This window comes from Centroberyx gerrardi, chromosome 1 (genome assembly GCF_048128805.1).
Source record: "Centroberyx gerrardi isolate f3 chromosome 1, fCenGer3.hap1.cur.20231027, whole genome shotgun sequence".
Classification (NCBI taxonomy): domain Eukaryota; kingdom Metazoa; phylum Chordata; class Actinopteri; order Beryciformes; family Berycidae; genus Centroberyx; species Centroberyx gerrardi.
Window position 1 is genome coordinate 7,874,572 of NC_135997.1, and position 24,387 is coordinate 7,898,958.

Consider the following 24,387-nt stretch of genomic DNA (forward strand, 5'->3'; position numbering starts at 1 on the left):
TCTCTTTCTGTCCTTGTCATTACTTGTTTTTGCATATTTTAAGGATTTTCCTCCACTCTATCACACTGCACTAGTATGAAGTGTTTGAAATCTACAAAATATAGATTAATTCAGTTCTCTCCCTGTAAGCTATTATGTTGCCATGGGTAAAATCCTTAATCCTAGGCTGCTAGACTGGTAGTACTTGATGCATTTCCTTTTTCATCACTTCAAGCCCTGAGGAGCTACAACTTTAAATACAGAGCCAACAGCTTTACACTATCTGACTCCAGGCAACAGTTGGGTGTGAATGATAGAGCAGAATCACCAGACTCAACCCTGTGACCGCGGGTTTAGAGCATGCTTATCTAAATTCAGACACACATTGGCCTATTTCTCTGGAAGAGTTCAAAGAATTTCCCTGGAATAAACAATAAGGATCACTGTATTCTAAGAAATGGGGCACAATTTCTAAGGTCTATTTGCTTGACTTGCCTGTTATTAAAATGAACAGCCTTGAGGTAATAAATTACATCAGATCAACCACATAAAGGCATTTTGAGAATTTAATACAATAACACTGAAAGGTTAATGTTTAAAATTAACAAGCATTCAAAATGCATTTCTATATTTTACAGTCTATTTACAACAATGACAAACTTAAATTAACCTGTTACTCAACCATGCCTTGCAGTGAAGGAATAAACCATGTGGTAGTTCACTGCAAGGACTCATTTGTTTAATATTTGTACAATTCCTACACAAATGCTGTCAACAAGTCAGCATAAGGGTTTTATTAAGCATATATTAATGTGTATCTATGATATATTTCCACTGGTTTAAAAAGGACTATTGTATAAGATACTTAAAAGCCTGAAATCGTACACTGGTCTGTTGCCTTTCAGATACCACTCATGCAAGATAAATGAGCAATTGTCCAAGTTGTAGAACGCATCTGTCCCTTTACTAACAATAACCTTCACCAGCTAATGCACAAAATATGCTTTAATACTGCATGTGTGTACAGGAAGTACACCATTTATTTTCCCCCCATGGAAATAAAGCAACAGAGGACACGGCTCATGAAGACTAAACTCTTCACCCACAGAAGTCTGGAACAGTTGGGACCATGTGGGTGTGAGTCAGCACCGCTGGGGGAGCGAAGAGGCTTCCAGCAGTCCTTTCTTCACTTACACTTACTGTACAGTGAGGCATTATGCAACACTGCTTCACGTATGTATGGAAGTAGGTCATAGCCTGACTATAAGCAGGAAAACTGTCTCTTGGCCTACATAGGAAGAGTCCAGGATATGAGTTTCCCTTTGTTGTACTGCAGGAGGGTTGTGGCTGTTGGTTTTCGTTACAATAAAGAGATTAGATCTGTCTGCTGTGTATAATCCATTATAGTTATACATGAAGAGTTCATTTTTTCATATCTAAAATGTTATGGATCCAGTCTAAAAGTGTGCTTTAGTCAACCAATGACTCACCTTTTGAAAACTACATCATTTGTTTATACTTTTTTTTTTTTTTGCCACAAATCCTTTTACATTTAACTGCCATTGTTTTACAATGATGTCATATATTAATATTGTAAAAACATAGCAATATACCTACATTACATTGCATGGTGGGCAAATGGAGGCCTGACAAAGAGAGAGTGTGCTGTGTTAGTCACTTAACATTCACTGTGCACAATGCAGTTCTTATGGGTTTCTCTGGTTCCAGACAGTGCAGGCTTGTTGACCTATGAGTGTCTGGCTAACAACTGCACACACACACACACACACACACACACACACACAGTTAACTCATCTGTCTCAATGTCAGACTGAGCCAGGAGACAAAGCACGTTAGCCTTTTCAAATGTTTTCCATTTGCAGCGAATACAACATTAGACATGAAAATAGAATCGGCTGTCAACAACAACAGGTTTTCCACAAACATCTATTTTGTGAATATATTTAGTCACAGAGGTTGAAAATGAAGTTTTATTGTCTATTTTGATGGCCTCAAAAAGATTCCTTGGTACGTAACACCCATCCTCTCTCTGTTACATGACAACACATTATGTCTCCTCCTAAACACACATGCAATACACACACACACACACACACACACACACACATGAATGTTCACACATGCCTTGCCTGAACCTGTTACTGTTCCAGACATGCTGCACAGTGGTTGAGACTTTGCTACCTGCAGCTGTCAGCCAGTGGGCTATTAAAACTTTTACTCACTCCCTGGCACTTATCCATTAACACAAGCTACATAATATGTTAATGTCAATGGCACTTCTGAATCTTCTTTGCTTACTAGTCACAGCCATTCAAGCTTTAGTTAGATTTACTCTCAGCTTATGGGCTCAGACCAATCAGTACATTCAAATGTATCTAGAGAGAGAGAGAGAGAGAGAGAGAGAGAGAGAGAGAGAGAGAGAGAGAGAAAGAGAGAGAGAGTGAATGGTAGATCCTGTTACAATCCCATCCATTCTGGGAATTTCCAACTGCCTATTTTAGTTTCTAGCAGGACTAACACCAAAAAGCCTTATCCCCACTGATAAGAATGCGATTCTTTCCCCAGCAGCTTGCAACAAATTTTCAAGGATTCTCTTACAAAAGAAAGACTAGTTTAATTTGGTGTTCATTTTCACAAAAATATACAGAAATGTTAGTTTTCTATCAATAAACATTGTCAATTATAGCTGAAGAGTTTAATTCCAAAACACTATCCATTTTGAAAAAAAAAAGTGAAATTCTTACGTATTTCAAAAACACAGATGATTCTGTGCTCAAAAACAGATATTTTAAATTTAACAGCCACACATAATGCGCTTTAACTCACTTTAGAACAATCTAGGATTGAATGTGTGAGATAAAGCAGTTATGTAACCTCGAGTCCTGGCAAGACCTCCTTCAAAAAGCCGTTCCAGATCTGCACTGAGGCTTGGCTGCATACCATATTGACCTCTACCTCTGCTCTGCTTCTCTCTCTCTCAGCCCGGCTCTCCGCTTTCCACAGCAGCGTGAAGTGCCAGCTCAAAATGTTAAAAACAATCGACTGGAGGCGCTATTTGTTTTTTGTTGAAAGTAAAGTAAGTCCTGTAGCGGAGACCAGGCTATTGTGATCTCTCCTTTGCAGCCCTCATCTACTTGACTCAGATATAAACTATAGACACATAGGATCGTGGAGATAGATGATGTCGTCTTCTGATACCCATACTGCCTCTGGACTAGAATAAAAACCCTGCAGTTTTCTAAACCACACCAACCACCAGACCCGGGGTTATGAGGGACGCGATACTGGATCTTACTGGATCTTGTTTGTGTATGTGAGAACTTGTGTGTGTGTTTTTGTGTGTCTGTCTGCCTTTCTATCTGTGTCTGTGTGTATGTCTGTGCATGAGTTTCTGTGTATGTGTCTGTGCTGCACCCGTCTCTCTCTCTCTCTCTCTCTCTCTCTCTCTCTCTCTCTTTCTCCCTCTCTCTCAGTCTCTCTCTCTCTCTCTGTCTGTCTCTCTCTACACACCTCTTCATAGTGGATCCAAAAAGGAGGGGAAGCAACAGTCTGCTGCGGTAAACTCAAATAGAGCATATAAACAACACTATAAATCCTTGCTTCAGACCTCTAACTCCATATAGTTAAGGTTTAGATTGTCACATCGTCACCTCGCCCAGGTCAGACAGTGTGTGGGCGCAGTGGCTCACACACACACACACACACACTCACAATATCAACACCCACTGGCAACAGAGGTGACTGCGGATCTGTGACCGCCTGCCTAAAATCTGTCAGTAAACACAAACTCTTTGTCTTTCTCACAGCTTTGCCATGCTTCCTTTCTCATCTTTCCTCCTATTTCCCCGTCTGTTACGCAGCTAAAGGAAATAACAGGGACAAAGCACACTCATTTAATCAAATCATCCGTTCCCTCCGCCGCAATTATGCTGCTCTTCAAAGCCTCCTTTCCAGCCCAAGACTCATTTCTATATTTACTGATTCACTACAGCCTGAGAGGAGCCTATGAAAACCAGGCATTCATGCTGTAAAACATTTTGTCTCTAATGGGGCTTTTTGAGAGAACTTGTTTTGAAAGTGTGACCCACTAAGGCTGTTAAGGCAGTGAGGTGAACAGGGTTAACCCATCATGCATCAGCATCTATGGGGCTGGTGAAAGCAGTCTTCCACCTACTGTGGTTCACCAAGGCTGTCTGTGTTTACACTGCATGGAATTGGCCTTGGGAGAATTTACACCACAGAGACACCAAGACATTGTTTAACTCATACATGGGATTGGACACTTAACTTTTCTCACTGTTTCCTTTGCAGCGAATAAAGGCCAGCGATAGAGTCAGATTTTTAAAAAATCAGCGCGTAACCAAAAGACATGTTGGTTACATACTAAATTGTTACGTTTAAAAACCTCTGTACCATCTGTTGAGTCACAGAAACCTAATTACCAATGTTCTCCGTGCCCACCTATCCAGACTTGCGTACGTACAGTTATATAAGACCTTAGTGGGAGAGGAAAGTAACCTCATTCACTGTCACTCTGGTCAAAATACCACAGGGAGATATGTTTTCCAGAACCACTGGTCCAGCTCCTCATATGGTGTGCATGGAATACTACCACGCCAACCAAATGGTAAAACCTGAGGGAAATAATAACATGATGCAACGATGGACCATATCCTGTTATGGTGGGCCTGGGAGCGGCCTGGTGCTGCCAGTCTGAAGCCGACCACAGCCTCCCACTCCTCATCCGTCTGAATCACTGTTTACTTAGACAGGAAGGCTGCCCGCTACAACACCATCTGCTGCTGCTGCGCGTCTGTGACTCGCTTGTGGCTTTGGCGAGGAGGGGTTTGTGTTTTTCCCCGACGGCCAAGTTTCTAAAAGCAGAGACGAGTCAAAACCAAAGGGCTGAGAGGAGCAGGGCCCAGCCTCGGAAACCACGGCTTCTCTGAGCCGTCTAGCCCCTCAGGGCCCTCACACGCCCCCACCCTGCAGAAGAAAGGGGCCCTATTGAATCAAGCGCACCTAACCCAGTAAATTAACAATAGGTCCTATTGGAGATTTCTTGCTGGTAAAAATATTACTACCAAGATGACATGCATCTCCAAACAAGGGGGAAAAAACAAGGCTGCTCTACTGGTACAAAAGTAATTAAAAAGCCTTTATTAAAACATTAAAAACATGACCAACAAGTATCGATCAGATCTGGTGCCTTGGGTTTTTTTCCCCTCAATCATAAATCTGTTTATACACTTCTGGATAGTAATATTTTACCAGCAGGAAATCTCCAGTAGGACCTATTGTTAAGTATATACCCGCCTCCAATGAGGCCCTGTCCTGCCTCGATTCAAGCAGTTTCTCTCCTTTTTTTTTTTTTTTACATTACACTAACCCAGTTTTCAGGAAAATGAAACAAAACAACAGCCATCAGTGTTGCAACAATGGGTATTCTTATGTCGATCCACTGTGCTTGAAAATAAACAAAACAAAAACTCCAACAAAAAACAATGTCAACATACAGAGACTATATTCAAAATGTGGTTTCCTCTGAATTGCTTCATTTTCATCAAGGTGGGATCAAGTTCGCCCCGGTCCCCGGTCTAAACCTCTGGACCCTGCCTTGGCCACATTGCGGTGCCAGCGTTGTTTCCGCTCCAAGCAGGAGTGGGTGGGGGTGGAGTAAGCCATGTTGGTTTTGAATGAGTTTCCTGCTGTAGTAGTAAGAGTAAAATTAGAGTTTTATGTGAATTGTAGGAGGTGGGACAGACACATGGCTGTCTTGGGATGGTGAGGAATGTAACCTACTTTTCTGTCAACAAAGTCCCATTTGTGCTGCTGCTATGTGATAATGGTGTTTTAAATTAAAGTATCTAAAATGTGTGTGAAAAGGCACAATGTTGGTTGCCAACAACTGTGGAGTGTTTACCAATTCAGTGATAATTTAATGTTTATCAGGAAAGAGCTGCAGCTGTTAGTGGAGCCAACTAGGACTGTAGGACCTAACCAGTACATAGATCAAGAACGGGCAACCAAGTCTTCAGGTTTTCATTCCAGCCAAAGACTACACCCGCTGTTTTCACTGACTAGCTCCTCCACTCTGATTGTAGGTGTGCTTATCAGTGAAATCACCTGGTGTGGTATTTGGCTGGAATGAAAACCTGCATACAGTCTGCCATCCACGGCACAAATACCCCTCCCTGATCTAGATCCAGTGATGCAGACATACAGCAGGCCTCTGCTGACATCTAGTGGACTGTACTGCTTCACACAGTTTGTATCATCACTTGTTACACAAGCAGGACTGAGAACAAGAGGAAGTTTACACCATGGTTCATATACACAAACATGCGGACAAATGGCTCCTCTAGAACACACACAATGAGGAACCGGTCATAAATACACACAGGAAGACCTCAACCTTCGACATTATCAGTAAACTTTGAACTCACAAGCTCATATTTCATGATTTTTTTATGCAGAAATGTATGCAACAGTAATATACAGGACTACAGCTTTAAGACAGGCACTAATACTCTTACACTGTGAAGAGCTTAGAAGATGTTGCACAAAAAGGAAGGTAAAAAGTGAAAGTTTATTAATGCAACATAAGCGCAAATCAACAAAAACACATATGCAGGATCATCAATACTGCCTGAGTAAGAGCTTTGAGTTTGAACCACTTATGTATATACACCTTTTTTGTGGTCCTTGCTTACTTATGCTGTTCATTTGTGCATGTATATATAGCATTAATAAACTTTCACTTTTTGCATTCAAGGTATTTCTTCCCATCTGTTTATTTTTGTATTTATGTTTGGGCTACCTTGGAAGACCTTTCCCCACTGTTTTTTCATGTGGATACTGAAAGGAAGGTAAAACAAATGTAAGAGCAAGTCAGTTTACTACAAACCAAGCTGTGTTGATTTTATTATTAATGGTACAAACAATGGCGTTCTGGCCTTAAGTGCTTAACAGTGCATAGAAACCTCTTGAAAGGCCTATTAAACAAATTTAAATCGACGCAGCGTATGATGGGGGCAACACTGTAACACATTGTCATCCATTATCATAATATCCGGACTCCAGAAAGAAAATTTAATGCAGACGTATCTGATTTCTACCAACAGACTGTTCTATAACATTCAACATTGATAGGGCATAGAACCAAGACATGAGGCCCAGCACCAAGATGTAAAGGTTAACACTTCTTCTTTGACAAAAAATATACAGCCAACGCACCGATTCCCCTCCTGGTCGTCATACGAAGGCTGCGAAAGTCTCTTGAGTAAGCTCTACCATTCTCAGTGGAGCGCTCAGGTGTGTGTGTGTGTGTGTGTGTGTGTGTGTGTCATCAGAGGTTGATAGTGTGGGATGTACCAGCATTCAATGATTCAGTCCATGTCTTTGGTTTGTGGTGTTCTTGGCAATGGTAGAGTTAATACAGCAGTTGTCGCTGGTGATCCTACGTTCTTTTAGCAGGTTTAGCAATAAGCTGCCTCTCTCTCTCGAGCTCCTTCTCACGTTGCTGCTCCTTTTCCAACGCTTCCTTCTGCTTCTGCTGCTGCAGCTTCAAAGCCCTTTTCTGAGAGGGAAGAGCAGTCGACATTAGAGCTGCAACGATTAATCGATTAGTTGTCAACTATTAAATTAATCGCCAACTATTTTGATAATCGATTAATCGGTTTGAGTAATTTTTTAAGAAAAATAAGTCAAAATTCTCTGATTCCAGCTTCTTAAATGTGAATATTTTCTGGTTTCTTTACTCCTCTATGACAGTAAACTGAATATCTTTGGGTTGTGGACAAAACAAGACATTTGAGGACGTCATCTTGGGCTTTGGGAAACACTGATCGACATTTTTCACCATTTTCTGACATTTTATAGACCAAACAACTAATCGATTAATCGAGAAAATAATCGACAGATTAATCGACAATGAAAATAATCGTTAGTTGCAGCCCTAGTCGACATTTAATCAATCAATGTATCTATTATTTACTTTGTATCCATCATCCACATACTTTAACCTTTCTCGTAGGGCTGGGCATTATGGTTGAAAACAATATCACGATATGGCTCACGTATGCAAATCGCATGTTAAATAATCAAATTAATGTTCATCCCATTGGACCGAATGGTAATGTTAGGTGTGATGTCAAACAAAACTGACATTTTCAAATAATACTCCTACCACACCTGAATTTATCGGTTTTTAAATAAAATTAGCTTGTTATCAATTTAGATAGCAGAATTGTGTGTCACGATATCCCAGAATCACCATGTCATCACGATAGGATTCCACTGAAAGACGATAAACGATAATATTGACTTATCACCCAGCTCTACTTTCTTCTAATCATAAAGCAAGCCATTAATGTAGTCAATCTATCCATCTTGCATGTTAACAAAACACTCATGTCATGTAAAAGTTGATGAGCAGACAGATACCTTTAGTTTTGTCGTCTTCTCGTGGAGCATCATCATCTCTTTCCGTATGTTCACCAGTTTATTGTGGTAAACCTTTGCCTCTGTAAACTAATATCATCAACAAACTGGATTAGAAATCATGACTGCTGGCAGGGGTAGTGAGTACAAAGAAATTAGATTATAACATAGTCCAAACATACCAGTGAATTGAGGTCCAGTAGGGCATTGCACTCTCTGAACTTGGTTACTTCTTGGTCCAGTGTGTCTAGCAGTATCACTTGGTTTTGCCTGGTCAAGACAAAAATTAAGAACAAAAAATGTATGTAATCACAGGCACCACTTCACCAAAACCTAAGACATGTTAAAATGATAATGTAAGATTCTGAAAATGAAAAATCTGACTAAATTTGAGGGGACAAGTGGAACAGTCAGCAATGTCCAGTAACTAGATATTATTGGGTCAATATCATCAATTATTAATGCAACGTAATGCAGAAAATTGAAGAATGAGAATATTTTTTTGTCATGGTATGGCATGGTATAACACATTTTATCAACTCCTCTTGAGTGATCAGCTAACTATAAATTGCCACACTCTCCTTTGCTGTCTGTTATAAGAGGCAGATGGATGGAAAGGAATATGATGGACAGTCTAATTATATTGTCGGCCATATAAAGAAAGACTAAGTAGTTTGACAGTGACATCTTTGTTTAAGTAATAGATTAACATTCAGCACACAGACTCCTGATGGTTAATTGAGTCAAGATGTACAATAGATGGAAAAAATGTAATGTGATAATCATTCAGACAATAACAAAATGTTTAGTAGGGTCTCACAGAATTTCACCAAGTTTGCGAAAGACACTGCAGGTAGTTTTAGATTCATTTATACCTACAAGTGAAGGCCAGCATGCTGATGCTGAAACTTGTAATCATCATCATAGTCAGAATAAAGGAAACTCACCTATCCAATTCTGTACAGCTCATGATTATCTGTGCCTCTTTTTTCTGTACTGCATACCAGTGTTTTTGCATGTACGCATGTACGTTTTTTTTTACCTACATCTTCCACATACATTTTTATTTTATTTATTTTTTATTTCACCTTTATTTAACCAGGCAGGTCAATTCAGAACAAACAACGGCCTGGCAAGAGGACAAAAGGACCTGGGGAAGGGGGAAGGGATAGAGAGAAAAAAAAAAGTAAAATCTCTCTAATCTCTACAGACTTTTGTGAGGAAGATCATTTATTTTCACCATCATAATGAAACCTCCAAGATCAAATTTAGATTCTTTGAAGCAAGGTATAACAAAGGCCCGTCCCTTTCCATATCCACCTTTAGCAGTGACATGGCCCCATGATATAAATTCACTCCTAAGTTGAAATACCTCCACTTTGCCATTTGAATTGGATCCTTTTCAGGTCCCATACTGAATAAGACAAGTCACACAGCACTGGAGAGCAGAGGGTTTCCGGATTGAGCCAGGCTGGGGGCAAGTACTGGGCAAAAAGTGCCTGCCAGCGGCCATAAACCGTCGGCTCCAGTGCTACAGAGACCTGGATAAGTGGAGCCCTGCTCTCTATTTGGGGTCTCTGTGATGAGTGAAGTTTAGAGCAGTGGTCTTCAACTCTGGTCCTCAGGACCCAGAACCCTGCTGGTTTTCATTCTAGCATTGTAATCAGGGACTTTTTACACTTGGTGAATGCAATTAACTACCTGGCAGGATAGAAAGCCAGCAGTACTCTGGGTCCAGAGGACAGGATTTAAAACCACTGGTTTAGAGGGGTAAGTAGCCCCAGGATAGGCAACTGTGTGTCATGGAGGGTCGAGAGTATGCAGGTTTTCATTTCAACCAAAGACTACAGCAGGTTATTTCACTGATTAGCTCACCTACAACCAGAGAGGAGGAACTAATTGGTGAAATCACCTGCTGTAGTCTTAGTTGGAACAAAAACCTGCAAACTCTCTGCTCTCCATGGCTCATGGTTTGATATGTTTCTTCTCCCCTGATATCTGCAGGGAGTCATACCCGTCTAATCTCATACTTGTTCATACTTGTCTCACCTTCTACTTCATACATGCACAAGGAGCTTAGATATACCTTAGCTGATGCTATTGTAATGTTCACATTGTGTTTCATTGGATGATCTGACTGTGTGTTTACATTCAGGTGGTTATGTGGCAAACAGCTTGGCCATTGTGACTGATGCTTTGCACATGCTCACAGACCTGCCCTCCATGGCACATGATATACCCCAACTTTGCCACTACCCCAGTTTTCCTCCCTAGTAGGGGATGCCTATTGCATTTTTGTGGTCACATGGTGCTAGTAAACTGAGGGTTTTGGTTTGAGCCAGGCTGAAGAGTGTTGCCACCAGCTCCAATTGTAATGTGTCATTAAGCTTTCCTGGGAATACTCACGTGAGCTCTTGGAGGGCTTGTTTGGAGTTCTGTAGATCTGGCAGATAGTGGGACAGTAATCCCTCTGTGAGCTTTGCTACTGCTTCCTGATCCACTAACACGACTTCCTCTGCAGGGCCCGAGCTCTCAGGACACAGTGACTCCTGTGGTGTCAACCTGAGCTCTGTTAGAGATGAAAGAAAAAAGTGAACAAAGCATTTATCATTTCTTCACAAAACCTCACCGACTAAATTAACCAATTAGCATCCACTCTAGTGGTCTGATGGTAATAGCATGAATGTAGTTGCATAGGCTGTAGCTGAAATCAGCTGAGCCACAGTTCAAGCACCCTGTTCAAATCAGGCCTCCAGATGCAGACAGTAGACCAGTAGAGAGTAGGTTAAGTATTGTTGTGAAAGCACACACCTTTATTGTGGGGATGCTCACTGTGGGACGAAGGCCCCTCATCCTCCCTTCCTTCTGCCTCCATGCGTCACGACACTGTTGACCCAGACTGCTTGCAAAAACTGAAAAGAGGAACCAAGCATCAGACAGCTAACTAGCTCTCGCGTTTATCACGACCACGATGGAAAACACCAGTCAAAAAAACTATTTGGGTCACAGCTTATCAAAACAGCATGAGTAAGCATCGACATGCTGAAGTTTTAGCTTGCTCAGCTGCTTCATGCTGTGTAGCCTGATGACCCTGCAGCATCCAGCCTGCTGGCTGTAAGTCAACAAATCTGAGCGCTAACAGACGTTACCTCAGTCAACACCAGCTTACCTGTTAGACAGTCTGTTTAACGGTAGTTGTAGGCGTCAGGTGTCGTATATAGTTGATGAAAGGCAGAGGTAATGTGAGGGTTTTAGGCTATGAAGTATTGTCCATCATCAATTGCTGCGTCTGAAAAAACATCATGTGACTGGCAACGTCACTCATGTGACTGCGCATGAAACCAAACTTGTTAGTGTTGCTTCCGGGTTGGGAGGCAGCGGCACGGGTACAATGTTTACATCAATTTTACAATGACAGTGTTTAATATTGAACGAGATACATTTGTAGAGGCGAAAAGCCCGGTTATTGGTAAGTCTGACTGTCTGTTTCTCAACAAACTCCGACAAAATACAAGCGCTTGCTGTTTGTCGCGAACAACCAACAAGGCAAGCTAGCCTATGCTAGCTTGGTAACTGTAGCCAAGGCTAACGTTAGTGAACTTTTCATCTGTCGTCGCACATTCCGCAATATCCAGCCAATTATTTTCAGTCAGTTTGCCTTTATTAAAATGACGAATGTACTCAAGGTTTAGCTGTTCAAGTGGGGCTGTAAATTTCCTCAGCACTTAGAATTAGCATATTCACTCACCAACTAGATAGCTAGCATAGCAGGTCTGTCAAAATTAAGTTCACATGATTTTTTTTAGTGAATGGCCGGTGGTATTTAACAGCGGCACTGATAAAAATTAAGTCGTTAGCACTGCTGAGGTTTGGTGTGTAGGCGTGGACGCTTATGTGATCGTTTGGTATCACTTTCCTTTCTACAGTTGATCCGCTGGGTGGTTTGTCCTCCAGGCGCTAAAATGGAGAAGAGAGGACAGCAGGCTTGCTAGCGCGCAGTACAGAAGAATGTGAATGATTACCTCCCACTGACCTCCGTAAAGGCCAGAAACCCACAGTGACCCCAGCTCAAACCACCTCCCCGCAGTTAAAGATGGCAGGTGCGAACTTCATGAGCAAGGTGCGGTCCGCCTTCAAGAGGGAGAGAGACGACTGGGACCTGAGCGACACGGCGCCGTTTGACTTCTCCGACGAGCTGGTGGAGGATGAAACTCCCAAATTTAACAAACTGAAAGTGGTTGTCTCTGGAGAAATGTCGGACTACTCCGCCGGGGCTCCGTCGAACGGGGTGGCGGTGAACACGGTGGTGGTGGATGATGATGACTCGCTGCTCGGCTCTTCTTCCAGCCTGGGCAGCCCGGGACTGAACATGGACCCCTGTGACAACTGCACCAAGAAGAGGGAGAGGATCAAGCAGAGGAGGGTGATGAAGAAGCTCGGCATCGCAGCTGTGCTCTATTTCCTTTTCATGATAGGGGAACTTGTAGGTAAGAAGGTGCAGAGTTACACCAGTACCTAACCATTATCACTGCTCTTGCATCAGTGTCTTGTCAGCTTTATGGCGAACAAGTAGAGATGTCACAGAGACAGACAGGCTGTCCAGTTAAACACATCAGATTCAGCTAAACAGCTGTTCATCAGCTTCATGGTTGCTTCAGTTTGTGTCCCCATGATTATGCCCATTAAGCCCTCCAGCCCATGTTTTTTTTTTTTTTTAATCTTATTTCCACTTGAGACAGAGTGCCTTGCTTTTCTTTTTGGATCACTGCCTTTTAGAATTAATTTTTTTACTAGCAAGTGAAGGATCCAAAGTTTTCTTGTATTCGTTTTATTGTGTGTTCATGTGCTATTGGATATATCAGAAAAAAGAATTTCCTACATGGAAATTTCACATGAACACCCTCCAAAGTCGGGTGATTAAGGTGGAAACTGAGAAAATTTTGCTACCCAAGTTTCCGAGTTATGACGCAATGGTGACCTTTAACCTTCTCAACAAGGCGAAAAGTTTTGTGTCAGTCGACAGTAAGAAAACACATAGATGCTCCTTTATTGCAAGTTTGTAGTTAGCCAGACTAACCCAACATTTATTTGAATGAAGTCTGTTTGTTTATTGTTTGTCTTCCTGGTTTGATTTTCGGACAAAAATAGCACATGAATGCAACGCTGTTTAGCAGCCGACTTGGAAGTCCCAGATGTCGGACTTTCCCACAAGCACATGAATGCACAATCAATCCACCTGTCCCTCTCACACTATGTGCAATGGATGGCCAAGAGTCTGCAGGTTTTCATTTCAACCAAAGACTACAGCAGGTTATTTCACTGATTAGCTCACCTTCAACCAGAGAAGAGGAACTAATCGGTGAAATCACCAGGTGTAATCTTTGGTTGGAACGAAAACCTGCATATTCTCGTCCTCCATGGCTCATGGTTTGAGATGGTTTCTTCCCCTCTGTCCTTGTACTTCCCCATTGATCTATATCTCATACATGTTGTCTTTCCTGATACTTCATACATGCACAAGTAGCATAGATGGACCTTAGCTAATGCTACTGTAATGTTGACTTTGTGTTTTATTGGATGATCTGACTGTGTTTTGTATTCAGGTGGTTATGTGGCAAACAGCTTGGCCATTATGACCGACGCCTTGCACATGCTCACAGACCTGGTGGGCATTTTGATTTCCCTGCTGGCCCTCTGGCTCTCTGCCAAACCGCCCACCAAACGATTTACCTTCGGACTGCATCGCCTGGGTAAGTCTCTGATTTCAGACCGCGTCCCCTCTCCTCTTTCCTCTCCCGCTTTCTCTCTTCCCTCTGTCTCTCTGTTGTATGAGGCGGCCAAATACAGGAGGATTTGATGCAGATGGATCATGTTCAAAGAAGAATGTGTGTGATCAGCAGTGCTCAAGCTGGATCTGATCCCATTTTACCTCAATCACATCTTTGACCTTAGGATGCCTTCGCAACCCGTTGGCTGCTTTAGATTCACTTAATAAGCACAAACTGTTTCTTTCTTCCTTACTGATCACTACCTGTTTAAAGACCCCATGAAATTAAAAATAACCAATGTTGCTGGATTTCTAGACATTTTCCGGTAAACAACACATTTCTGTTGATGACTCATCGTGCACTCGAGGGCGTATATAAAATTTAATGAAATTTTGATAACCATTGGAATTATTCCCCCCACTCCCTGGTATGTTTTTTTTTTCTAGCGTGCAAGCTGAGTTCAGCTAGATGGGACGAAGGTGTTTTTTGTTTTTGGCTGCACGCCACCGAAAACTCTTCTCCCAGACGGGGGGCGACGGAGGCGGAGAATATTCCTCCACAACCGAGTGCAAACTGCTGTCCATGTTTGATCTGAGTGGGTTTGACGTTGGCGCTCCCACTTCTGCCCTTCCCATCCTAACTTTGTGTTTCTTTGGGAAATCCATCAATACATGGAAGTGAATCACGCTCTCCATGCCACTTCATCGGGTCTTTAAGCCTATCCACGGCTTCTATTTCCATTGTTCATGTGAGTGTGCTTGGTAGGGATGCACCGATACCGTTTTTTTTACTGCCGATCCGATAACGATACCAGAATTTTGAGTATCAACCGATACCGAGTACCGATCACCGATCCGATATTGACCCCTTTTTTTCTTCTGTAATTACACAGCTGCATACAACATGTAAATAACATGGGAACAATAATTTTATTGTTAAAAAAAAGAAAAGCAGCAGGGCAAAAGAACTGACCAAAATAGGAATGACAGTTCCTAGGATATATAAAAGATTGCTGCAATATAGGGATACAGTGCAAAAAAACTCACAAAAGTGCAAAAGAGCAATAAACTGACCAGTGCATACTGCTACAAAACAATATTGAAACAACCATACAGCCTTTGCTTATATTTTTTTTCCTCTTCTTTAGTGTGAATAACTGACAGAAAAAATACTGCTACACATAGGCTTTTTCTGGGCATAACATCCAGCGTGTGCCAAGTCTAGTCTAGTTTTAATCACTTAAGGACAAGAGGCAGGTTTTTCTTCAGAAACAGAAGCATCTCACCTCTCTCTGCTGTCAGCCTGTTCCTCCGTTCACTGACAGCGTTGACAGTCACTGACGCTGACGCACGCACAGGTCGCGTCAGCGTCATCAGCGCGGTAGCATTAGCTTTAGTCCCCATCTCCAAAAAGCTTCGTTTTGTGAAAACGGAAGACTTAATTGAAACCTTTATGGTGGCGTGTACATGATACTAAGCCCAAGGACACTCGATGTAAGTTTGAGCTAAGGAGCAGGCGTTTGGAAGGCGTCGCCAGATGAAGTTCTTGGTAAAGTGAGTTGGATAAAGATCTTTGGGACGCTAGTAATGGCATAGCCATCTAGCATCCCTTTGTGGCTAAAATAATTCCCAACCGCTGACATGTTTACATCAGCACATTGCCTGCATGCTCGCTTTCTTTTTCCAACTTCTTCACTCACTCGTGTCGCGTCACGTGCAAACTCAGGCATGTTTTACGGCAGGCGACTACGCCTGTTTACTACTCCGGGGGCTCGAACTGATTGCTCTGGATCGGATTATAACGTTAGCTGCCACCGATGTCCGATCCAGCATTTTAGGCCAATATCGGCCCGATACCGATGCCAAGTATCGGATCGGTGCATCCCTAGTGCTTGGTATATGTGGCTGACTCTGACTTCCTGTCCCAGAGGTGGTCTCGGCAGGGATCAGCGTGCTGCTGATCTACATCCTGACGGGGGTCCTGCTGAATGAGGCGGTTCAGAGGACGGTGCACCAAGACTTCAACATAGATGGCGATGTCATGCTCATCACTGCAGCTGTTGGGGTGGCTGTCAACCTCATGTAAGTGACACATGCATATACACACACTTCACTCTCGCTGCACTACATGTGAAATGTCTGTCTATAGAAAATGAAGGGCTGGTTTCGCAAAGTTAGACCTGAACTGTAGGATCCGGAAAAAGGCTCAATCCTGTCCTGTCTGTGTATCAGCAAAAAATTAACAATTTCATCCAAAGTACTTTCTTTATGGCACTTTAGGTAGTTTAATTGCTGATCCTCAGTGTGTAATGTTTGACCACAGTGGTAGGTAGATGAATGAACAATTGTTGCAGTTTCTAAGCCCTGGACAGTAAGTCCTAATGTCAGCTTGACAAAAATATATAGATTGTCGACAGACATCTGACCAAGTCAACTTTGCTCGGGTCCCAAGTCAAGTCTCAAGTCTAAATGTAGATTACCAAGTCAAGTCAGAACAAATCAAGAGTCCAGTATCAATTAATATCTGAAAGAAAACAATATATCTAGCACTTTTAAATGCAATATCATTTTAGTAGTATAAAAACATCATGAGTTTGATTTCTATAATCAGTTTCAACTTCAATAAATTCAATCATTCCATACAAATTCAGAAAATAGAATTTAAATTCAGTCGTCTGGTGGAAAAAATCTCATAAATGTCATTCTAAGTCATTTACACAAACACAAGATCTTTTGTCAGGACTTTATAAATCTTTTCAAGTCATCTTAAGTACAGGTCAATGTCAAGTCCCAAGTCACCAGAATCCAAGTCAAGTCTTAAGTCTTCTCTTCATGCGTCAAGTCGAGTCTCAAGCAGTTAAAACTGACTCGAGTCCAAGTCTTGTGACTCTAAGTCTCCACCTCTGATTGTCGCTGCTCAGAACAATAATCCCTTCCTCTTTGTTTTTGTGTGTCTTCAGCATGGGCTTCCTGTTGAACCAGAGCGGCCACCTCCACTCCCACGGTCACGGTCACTCCCACAGTCACTCCCACGGCCCCGCGGCCGGCTCAGGCTCCCAGCCGGCTGGGTCCGGCCAGCAGCAGAGGCCGCACGGCAGCCTGGCGGTCCGGGCCGCCTTCATCCACGCTCTGGGAGACCTGGTCCAGAGTGTTGGGGTGCTCATAGCTGCCTACATCGTCCGCTTCAAGGTGCCTCGCCTTTCTCACGCTCTGGTTTTAGCATCAACAGTAGTTGTTTACTGTTTGCCAAGATTAGCTTTAAGCAATTTTGTGATATTCCCAATTGTGAGTTGTCTATAAAACAAGATTGCTGCTTTGTACCACACATGAATTCAGGTATAGGGCTGTCACTTTAACAAAATATCAAATTCAATTTTTGGAGAAGAAATGTAGATGAATTTGAGATTAATTGCAAAATAGCATGTCAAAAATGTTTTAAAGGCTAAACATCCAGTGGCCAGTAATTAGTTGTTTCACATGTTTTCTCATTTTTATCCACAAGGGGGCGCCATGGCATAAGCAGATAAAGTAAACTTGAGTTCTATTTGGCCCTAAACAGAGACTACATGGTAGCAGAATAGCTTACAGGTTCTTATTTCTTTATGTCTGTCTGTGTGCTGTCTTTGTGTCTTGTAAGCCCATATGGGCTGGGTACCATGTGGTGTATGACACATAAATTAAATCATCAATCAATCAATCAATCAATCAATCAATCAATCAATCAATCAATCGATCAATCAATCTACAGCAGTGACAGAGAGAAAACTGAGAAAGACATTACAGTGTTTCTATAGAAACAGGCCAACACAGGCATTTTTTATTGTATATTTTATATTTATTTATTTATTTATTTATATTAAAAATGTAATTTCCCTGTTCATTTTCCAAACTCATGTTGGTATGCAAATTTGAACGTTAAATTAGACTTTTGAATTTAAAGTGACAGCCCTATTCAGGTATATGTCAGAGACGTCTCCTGTGGATTTCTGCTCATTACGCTATAATCAGGTCATGGAAGGCTGTGGACTGTGACTATTACTAGATGAATGAGGCCCTAAAGGAGTTATAGTCCAACAAACAGACAGAGTGATATGTCTGTGATGTACTGTTATGTGACTATTGGGCCCTAGTTGCAACTACTTTTCCCTAGAGAAATAAAAAAAATATTTCAGTTGATCTGATGTAACCCTCTGACCTCACAGCCGGAGTATAAGTTGGCGGACCCCATCTGCACCTACGTCTTTTCCATTCTGGTACTGTTCACCACTCTCCGCATCATACGAGACACGGGGGTCATCGTACTTGAAGGTAAGAGTCAATGTTTTTTTCCTCACCTCTCACTTTATTGATACTTTGATGCTCCCAGTAGATTCCAGTCTCGGTCCCGGAGTGCTGAGAGATTTTGCTGTTTAGTTTTTTGTACAGAAACTTGTTATGAGAGGGGTGTGAGTGCGTTATTGAGGTGTGTACGTGTGTGGAGTCTAACGGCGGTGGATTTCCTGCTGTGTCAGGCACTCCGAGGCACCTGGACATTCAGCGAATCAAAGAGGACCTCCTGAAGCTGGAGGACGTCCAGTCAGTGGATGAGCTGAACGTGTGGGCGCTGACTGCTGATAAGACTGCCGCCCTGGTGCATCTGCAGCTCTGTGAGTGGACACATGACATCAGTGCATACAAAAAGAGAAATAAGAAATGTCTACAGAAGTACTATTTAGTGAACAGCAGTGAATGTCTGCATTTCCGTTCAGCCAAAACTGTAATAGTTGCCAGTATATTTAGTATATATACTAAATTTGAGTTATTTGATTATTTAAACTGTTTACATGCATAGTAAAGGAATGTAAACATTCCTTTTTTGAACAATCATGTACTTTTATTATTGATATATTAATAGTTTATGTCCTTCATTATATTAACAATTGGATCAAGGTGTTTACATGACCCATGTCATAATTGCAGTATTCTCATAATCCCATTAAGACTGAAGTAGGAGTGCATGTACAGTGCCTTCACAAACGTATTCAACCTTTTCATGTTACAGCCGGAATTCAAAATGGATTAAATTTAGATTTTTTGTCAACAATCTACACAAAATAACCCGTAATGACGGGAAACTGAAACTGTATTTAGAGATTTTTGCAGATTTAAAAATGGAAAATGGAATACAGAAATATTTCATTTCATTACGTATTCGATCCCCCAAGTCAATACTTGGGAGAGTTACCTTTGGCAGCGATTACAGCTTCTTGGATACGTCTGTATCGGCTTGGCGCGTCTGTCTGTATTTTGGGATTTTCTCCCATTCTACCTAGGAGATTTGGTCAAACTCGGTCAAGTTGGATGGGGATCGTCTGTAAACATCCATCTTCAAGTCAATCCACAGATTTCCAATAGATTTGGGTCTCGGCTTTGGCTGGGCCACTCAAGGTCTTTGACATTCTTGCTCTGAAGCCATTCCAGTGTTGATTTGGCTGTTTGCTGAGGGTCGCTGACCTGTTGGAACAGAAATTGTTGTCTGAGTCTAAGGTCTTTAGCGCTTTGAAGCAGGATCTCCTCAAGAATTTGCCTGTATTTGGCTTTGTTCTCTGTTTCCCCTATCCTTACAAGTCTCCCAGTCCCTGCTGCTGAAGACATATTTGTTTTGTTCTAATGTCCAATCAATTGATTTGGCCACAGGTAGACTCCCATCAAGTTGTAGAGACATGTCAAGGACATCCAAGCGAATTTAGATGCACCTTTACTCAACTGGGAGTGTCTCTGCAAAGAGGATTACTTAATGACACAAAACATTTCAGACTTTCATTTTTAATTAATTTGTAAAAAAAATTGTAAATAAAAAATGCTGTATTATTGTGTGTAGATCAGTGACAAAAATTCAAATTTAATCCAGTTTGAATTCAGGCTGCTTCAACACAAAATGCAAAAACAAACCCGGGGGATGAACACTCTCTGAAGGCATGTTGATACTGGGTTTTTTTTCTATGACTTTTTTCATTTAAAGAATCTATTCAGCTTACAAAATGGATACAGTTAATTGGCATTTCATCTCAACATGTGATTCAGATTCAGAAAACTTTGTCGATCACAAAATGTTCTTTGACGTGGCTCATAAAAAAGACATTACCACATAAAAACAAATAACAGGCATAAGGGTTAAAAACATACATAAGGTAAAAGTGCATGTGGCAACGTGCAAATATGACATGATATAAGTGTGTGAATGTCTTTCACAGTTTGTTTAAAATGCTGATGGCGGTTGGGATGAAGGAGTTCTTATAAGATTATGGGATTGCTGATGTAAAAAGAAAACAAACAAAAACACCCACTTCTTTCCCACATATTTCTCTTCTAGAATGTGAGCAACTGCAGTGTAACCCAGTTTCCCCTCGGGGATCAATAAAGTATTTCTGATTCTACTTGACATTCAAGCTTTTATAGTTGGCTTCAATTGTGTGTTTCTGTGTTTGCAGCGCCCTCTAGTGCTAGCAACTGGGAGGACGTCCAGGCCAAGGCCCGCCACCTGCTGCTTCACACCTACGGTCTCACCAGGTGCACAGTGCAGGTCCAGACACACAGACAGAGGCCAGTAAACACCTGTGCACACTGCCAGCTGCCCAGCGCCTGAAGAGACACACACACTCTCACACACACACACACACACACACAATGCATTTCACGGAGCCACAAGGCAGAGACTATGCAGAGGGCCAGTATGGTTCACCGCTGTCGCAGCTCCGCGCCACAGCAGGAGCCCCAGTGTGTATGCAAGTGGACGAAGTCAAACACTTGTGCCAAAGGACAGTCAGTGGAACGATAGCAGATGCACATTTCTATTTAAAGGAGCGCTACGTCCTCCAGGGTCTTTTATCTTATGCTCGCAAAGCTTTCAGAAAAGAGGTTGAATATTAAATGTTCAGCCGGGAGGAAAAAGGAAAAAATTCATGCTCTTAAATCACCATTAAAGCCTATTTCAATAGCTAAAACTCTATTCCTTTTTTGTATTCTACTATTTGATTGTTGACAACTGATGTAATGTCATCAGATGTAATTTTACTGTTTGTTACTAGGTGGACTGTATATTTCAAGATTTTATTTTTTTTATTTTACTAAGAATGATAGCAAACGAAAAGGTACCTCATGTTACTTGATGATTGCTGTAACCGCAGAGCGAGCTGCACTCTTCACCACTGTGTCATCGGCATCGCTGAGGCAGTGCGTTTCCCAGCCTTTGTTATTGGAGTCGAGTGTCTCATCATATGCACCTAATCATACTCACATTATTTTGCCAAAGGCTGTTATATGGCGGAATTTGTCAAAAGATGTTTTTTTGTATTCTTTTAAGTTGTCTGAATTGGCTGCACTGACCTTGGGCTGGGTGATATGGCTGAAATCAATATCATTTTTTGATATCGATATATATCACGATACGGCTCACGTATGCAAAAATCACGTTAAATAATCAAAACAATGTTCATACCATTGGATCGAATGATAATGTTAGGTGTGATGTCAAACAAAACTGGAATTTTCAAATAATATTCCTACCATACCTCATTTTGTCAGTTTTTAAATCTAATTTGCATGTTATCAATTTAGACAGCAGAATTGTGTGTCGCAATATCCCAGAATCACCATATTGTCACAATATGATTCCATTGAAAGACGATAATATTGAATCATCGCCCAGCCCTACACTGACCAACACTTAAAATAACACAACTTTTTTACTGTAACAAGTTTCTTTAGCAGTAATTTATTGTGGGGGAGAGCAGGCAACTGACAATCAAAGTGTAACTGACTTTGGATAATGTTAAATGCTACAGTGGCTGGAATGATTCAGTGTGGTTTCAACTATACGCTGCGTACTACATTAATGTGTTCATATCACACACTGACACATCAGTACAGTATCTGACAGAATTGGGGGTTTTCAGTGTTTCAGAGTGGCAATATTTTCACGAGGAACAGTGTGAGTTTTGAAGTTTGCCAATAGTAGTGTTATCATGTTTTCTGTGTCAAGTGTTCAGGCTCTGGTTGGTTTCACTCTAAACCGTTCCATTGTTCTGGTATTAATAATCAAGGGAAATCATGAACTGGGTTTCTCAGTTTTTGTTTGTAATAAAATATTTGATCTTTTGTTTCTCTGAACATCTCATATTTCTGGACAACTTGAGGTTAGGGTTAGTTTTTGTATTTAATTTGTGAACTAGTGTTATAACCACTTGAGGCTTCGTTTTGCTCTGCAAAACTGAACCAGTAATTTGCACATTCCAAACTGAAAGCTTCTTCTCTAATCTGAATCTGAATTAGTTACTGTTGTATATGTTTCTTCATCCACATTTGTATTATCAGTTGTGAGAGTGCCTCCACCATGCTTCCTTTTACTAATCACATGATTATGACTTTCTTAACTAGAATACTGACGTGAATAAAAAAAACATTGGAAATCAATTTGAACACTCAGTGAATTTGTAATGATTTGCCAGACTTGAGTGCTTACTGTGGTTTAGCCATGTTGCTGTTGATCCTCAACACTAGGTGGTGTCATTTTACTGAAGCTGACGGATGCTTTTGATTAACTTCTCAAGGGTGAATTGTTAGTTTTATTGTGGAATTATTGTGATTTTAGTGTTAAATGGATGATGGATAATACTGAAGACTGGGTTTGTCCTCGTTTCCATTATATAATGGAGCATTATGTGTTTATCACACCTTTGAAACTTTGACAGAAGGGCTGCTGTTAATGAGACTTTTGACACAAAGTCAATACTCAAAATGAAGACAAATTAAGAGTTTATTATTGACAACCAGAGTATGAGGAAACTGGGAGTGTCCTGGTTTCCAGGCAACAGTTGGGTGAGCATAAAAGCAACCAGCCAAAGCCAGCCAACTCCTTTATTTGCATTATAACAGAGCCAAGGGTTTACAGCATCCACCTGACAGTCCTGCTTCACTCTGGAGCATTATAAAATACTGAGCCTTCTGGGTCGATAGTGGCTTTTTGGAACTGAAGCAGCAATTACAGTCGATTTCGGTATAGCAACAATATGGATATTTTTAGAAACTGATTACTTGCAGGAGAGTGAGCAACCACAAGTTCACGGAAGTCTTGTGATTCTTACATAAGTGACGTGACAAAAGAGTAGACATTTCCCAAGTGTTGTCATGTACTTTTAACAGAGTAATACACTACTTATAGCAACACATGGAGACTAACATGACTTTCTGGTCACATGACATGGGCGTGGTTTGGTGGTGACATGATGTCTGAGTTTATGACTGTGGTCCAGTCACGTACACAAATTCCGACACTTTGCACTACATCCTTCCTCTGCCTTCTTCCTTCCTTTAACTAACCTTTCGGTTTAGTTTATTAGGTGCAAGTAAGAGTTCTGCCTGTAGCTTGCACATGTATAATCTTTGATTACATGAAAGGAAGAAGCATTAAAATATTGAAACATGGCCTCTGACCATAATACCAATGACTGTCCACGGTATTTCTTCCTCACAAGTTTGAAAGGTGCATACATTTTCCAAAGCCATGAAAGCTAATTGGCAGCGTCCATGTAGTGTCTAAGAGCAGAGAAAAAGGATATTTGAAAGAAAGTCAAACGAGTGAGAAAATAGATGAACCATGAATGTTTTTACCCTTTTGTAAGGTGTGTTCAAACCTTGTTGTTATGCTCTTAAAACTGACATAAAACCTGCAACTGAAACCAGATAAGAAAAATAGGTTCCTTGATAATATAGTAACTCAAACAGAGAGATCAGGGCGTGGTTAAACAAACACGAAGGTAACAACACCCAGTCAGGATGAATTGCTTGATATTGAATATCTCTCTCTCTCTCTCTCTCTCTCTCTCTCTTTCTCTCTCCCTCTCTCATACACACATAATGTTTAGTTCAGAAATAATTTGAGAGAAATCCATTAAGATTCACGGCGCACCAACAGTACTTTGATCAGGGATGGACGGAGGGAGGGATTTCAGATGTTCTTGCTCTCTTCTGAGATTGGAGATGACAGTAAGAGGATTGTCTCTTGTTATCAAACACAATAGGAGCGCTGAGTGCCCACACAGCCGTAAACTGAGCAGATGAGTGCATTTGCCCATTGCTCAGTTGAGAGTAATTACTTTATAGCTGTACTGGCACCAACTCATCAGTCCTTGCCTGTCTGC

The 24,387-nt window shown here is 41.4% G+C and overlaps 2 protein-coding genes across 4 annotated transcripts; one reads left to right on the forward strand and one right to left on the reverse strand.

Moving 5' to 3' along the window:
• Nucleotides 1-6,653: 6,653 nt before the first annotated feature.
• Nucleotides 6,654-11,821, reverse strand: bloc1s6 (biogenesis of lysosomal organelles complex-1, subunit 6, pallidin). Of its 2 annotated transcripts, none has more exons than XM_071901467.2 (6): nucleotides 11,612-11,821; nucleotides 11,254-11,354; nucleotides 10,849-11,011; nucleotides 8,625-8,712; nucleotides 8,446-8,532; nucleotides 6,654-7,579 (listed from the first exon to the last, which is right to left on the reverse strand). In XM_071901467.2, exons 2-6 carry the CDS (start codon nucleotides 11,315-11,317, stop codon nucleotides 7,460-7,462), a joined length of 522 nt encoding a protein of 173 aa, XP_071757568.2. In that variant the 5' UTR covers nucleotides 11,318-11,354; nucleotides 11,612-11,821; the 3' UTR covers nucleotides 6,654-7,459. The 2 variants fall into 2 exon arrangements, with proteins under 2 accessions (XP_071757568.2, XP_071757567.2); XM_071901466.2 differs by having other exon boundaries at nucleotides 6,655-7,579; nucleotides 11,254-11,341.
• slc30a4 (solute carrier family 30 member 4) lies at nucleotides 11,798-22,345 on the forward strand. Of its 2 annotated transcripts, none has more exons than XM_071901464.2 (8): nucleotides 11,798-11,911; nucleotides 12,369-12,929; nucleotides 14,046-14,192; nucleotides 16,138-16,291; nucleotides 17,170-17,398; nucleotides 18,412-18,517; nucleotides 18,721-18,855; nucleotides 20,680-22,345. In XM_071901464.2, exons 2-8 carry the CDS (start codon nucleotides 12,536-12,538, stop codon nucleotides 20,832-20,834), a joined length of 1,320 nt encoding a protein of 439 aa, XP_071757565.1. In that variant the 5' UTR covers nucleotides 11,798-11,911; nucleotides 12,369-12,535; the 3' UTR covers nucleotides 20,835-22,345. The 2 variants fall into 2 exon arrangements, with proteins under 2 accessions (XP_071757565.1, XP_071757566.1); XM_071901465.2 differs by having other exon boundaries at nucleotides 11,807-11,911; nucleotides 12,397-12,929.
• Nucleotides 22,346-24,387: the final 2,042 nt, after the last annotated feature.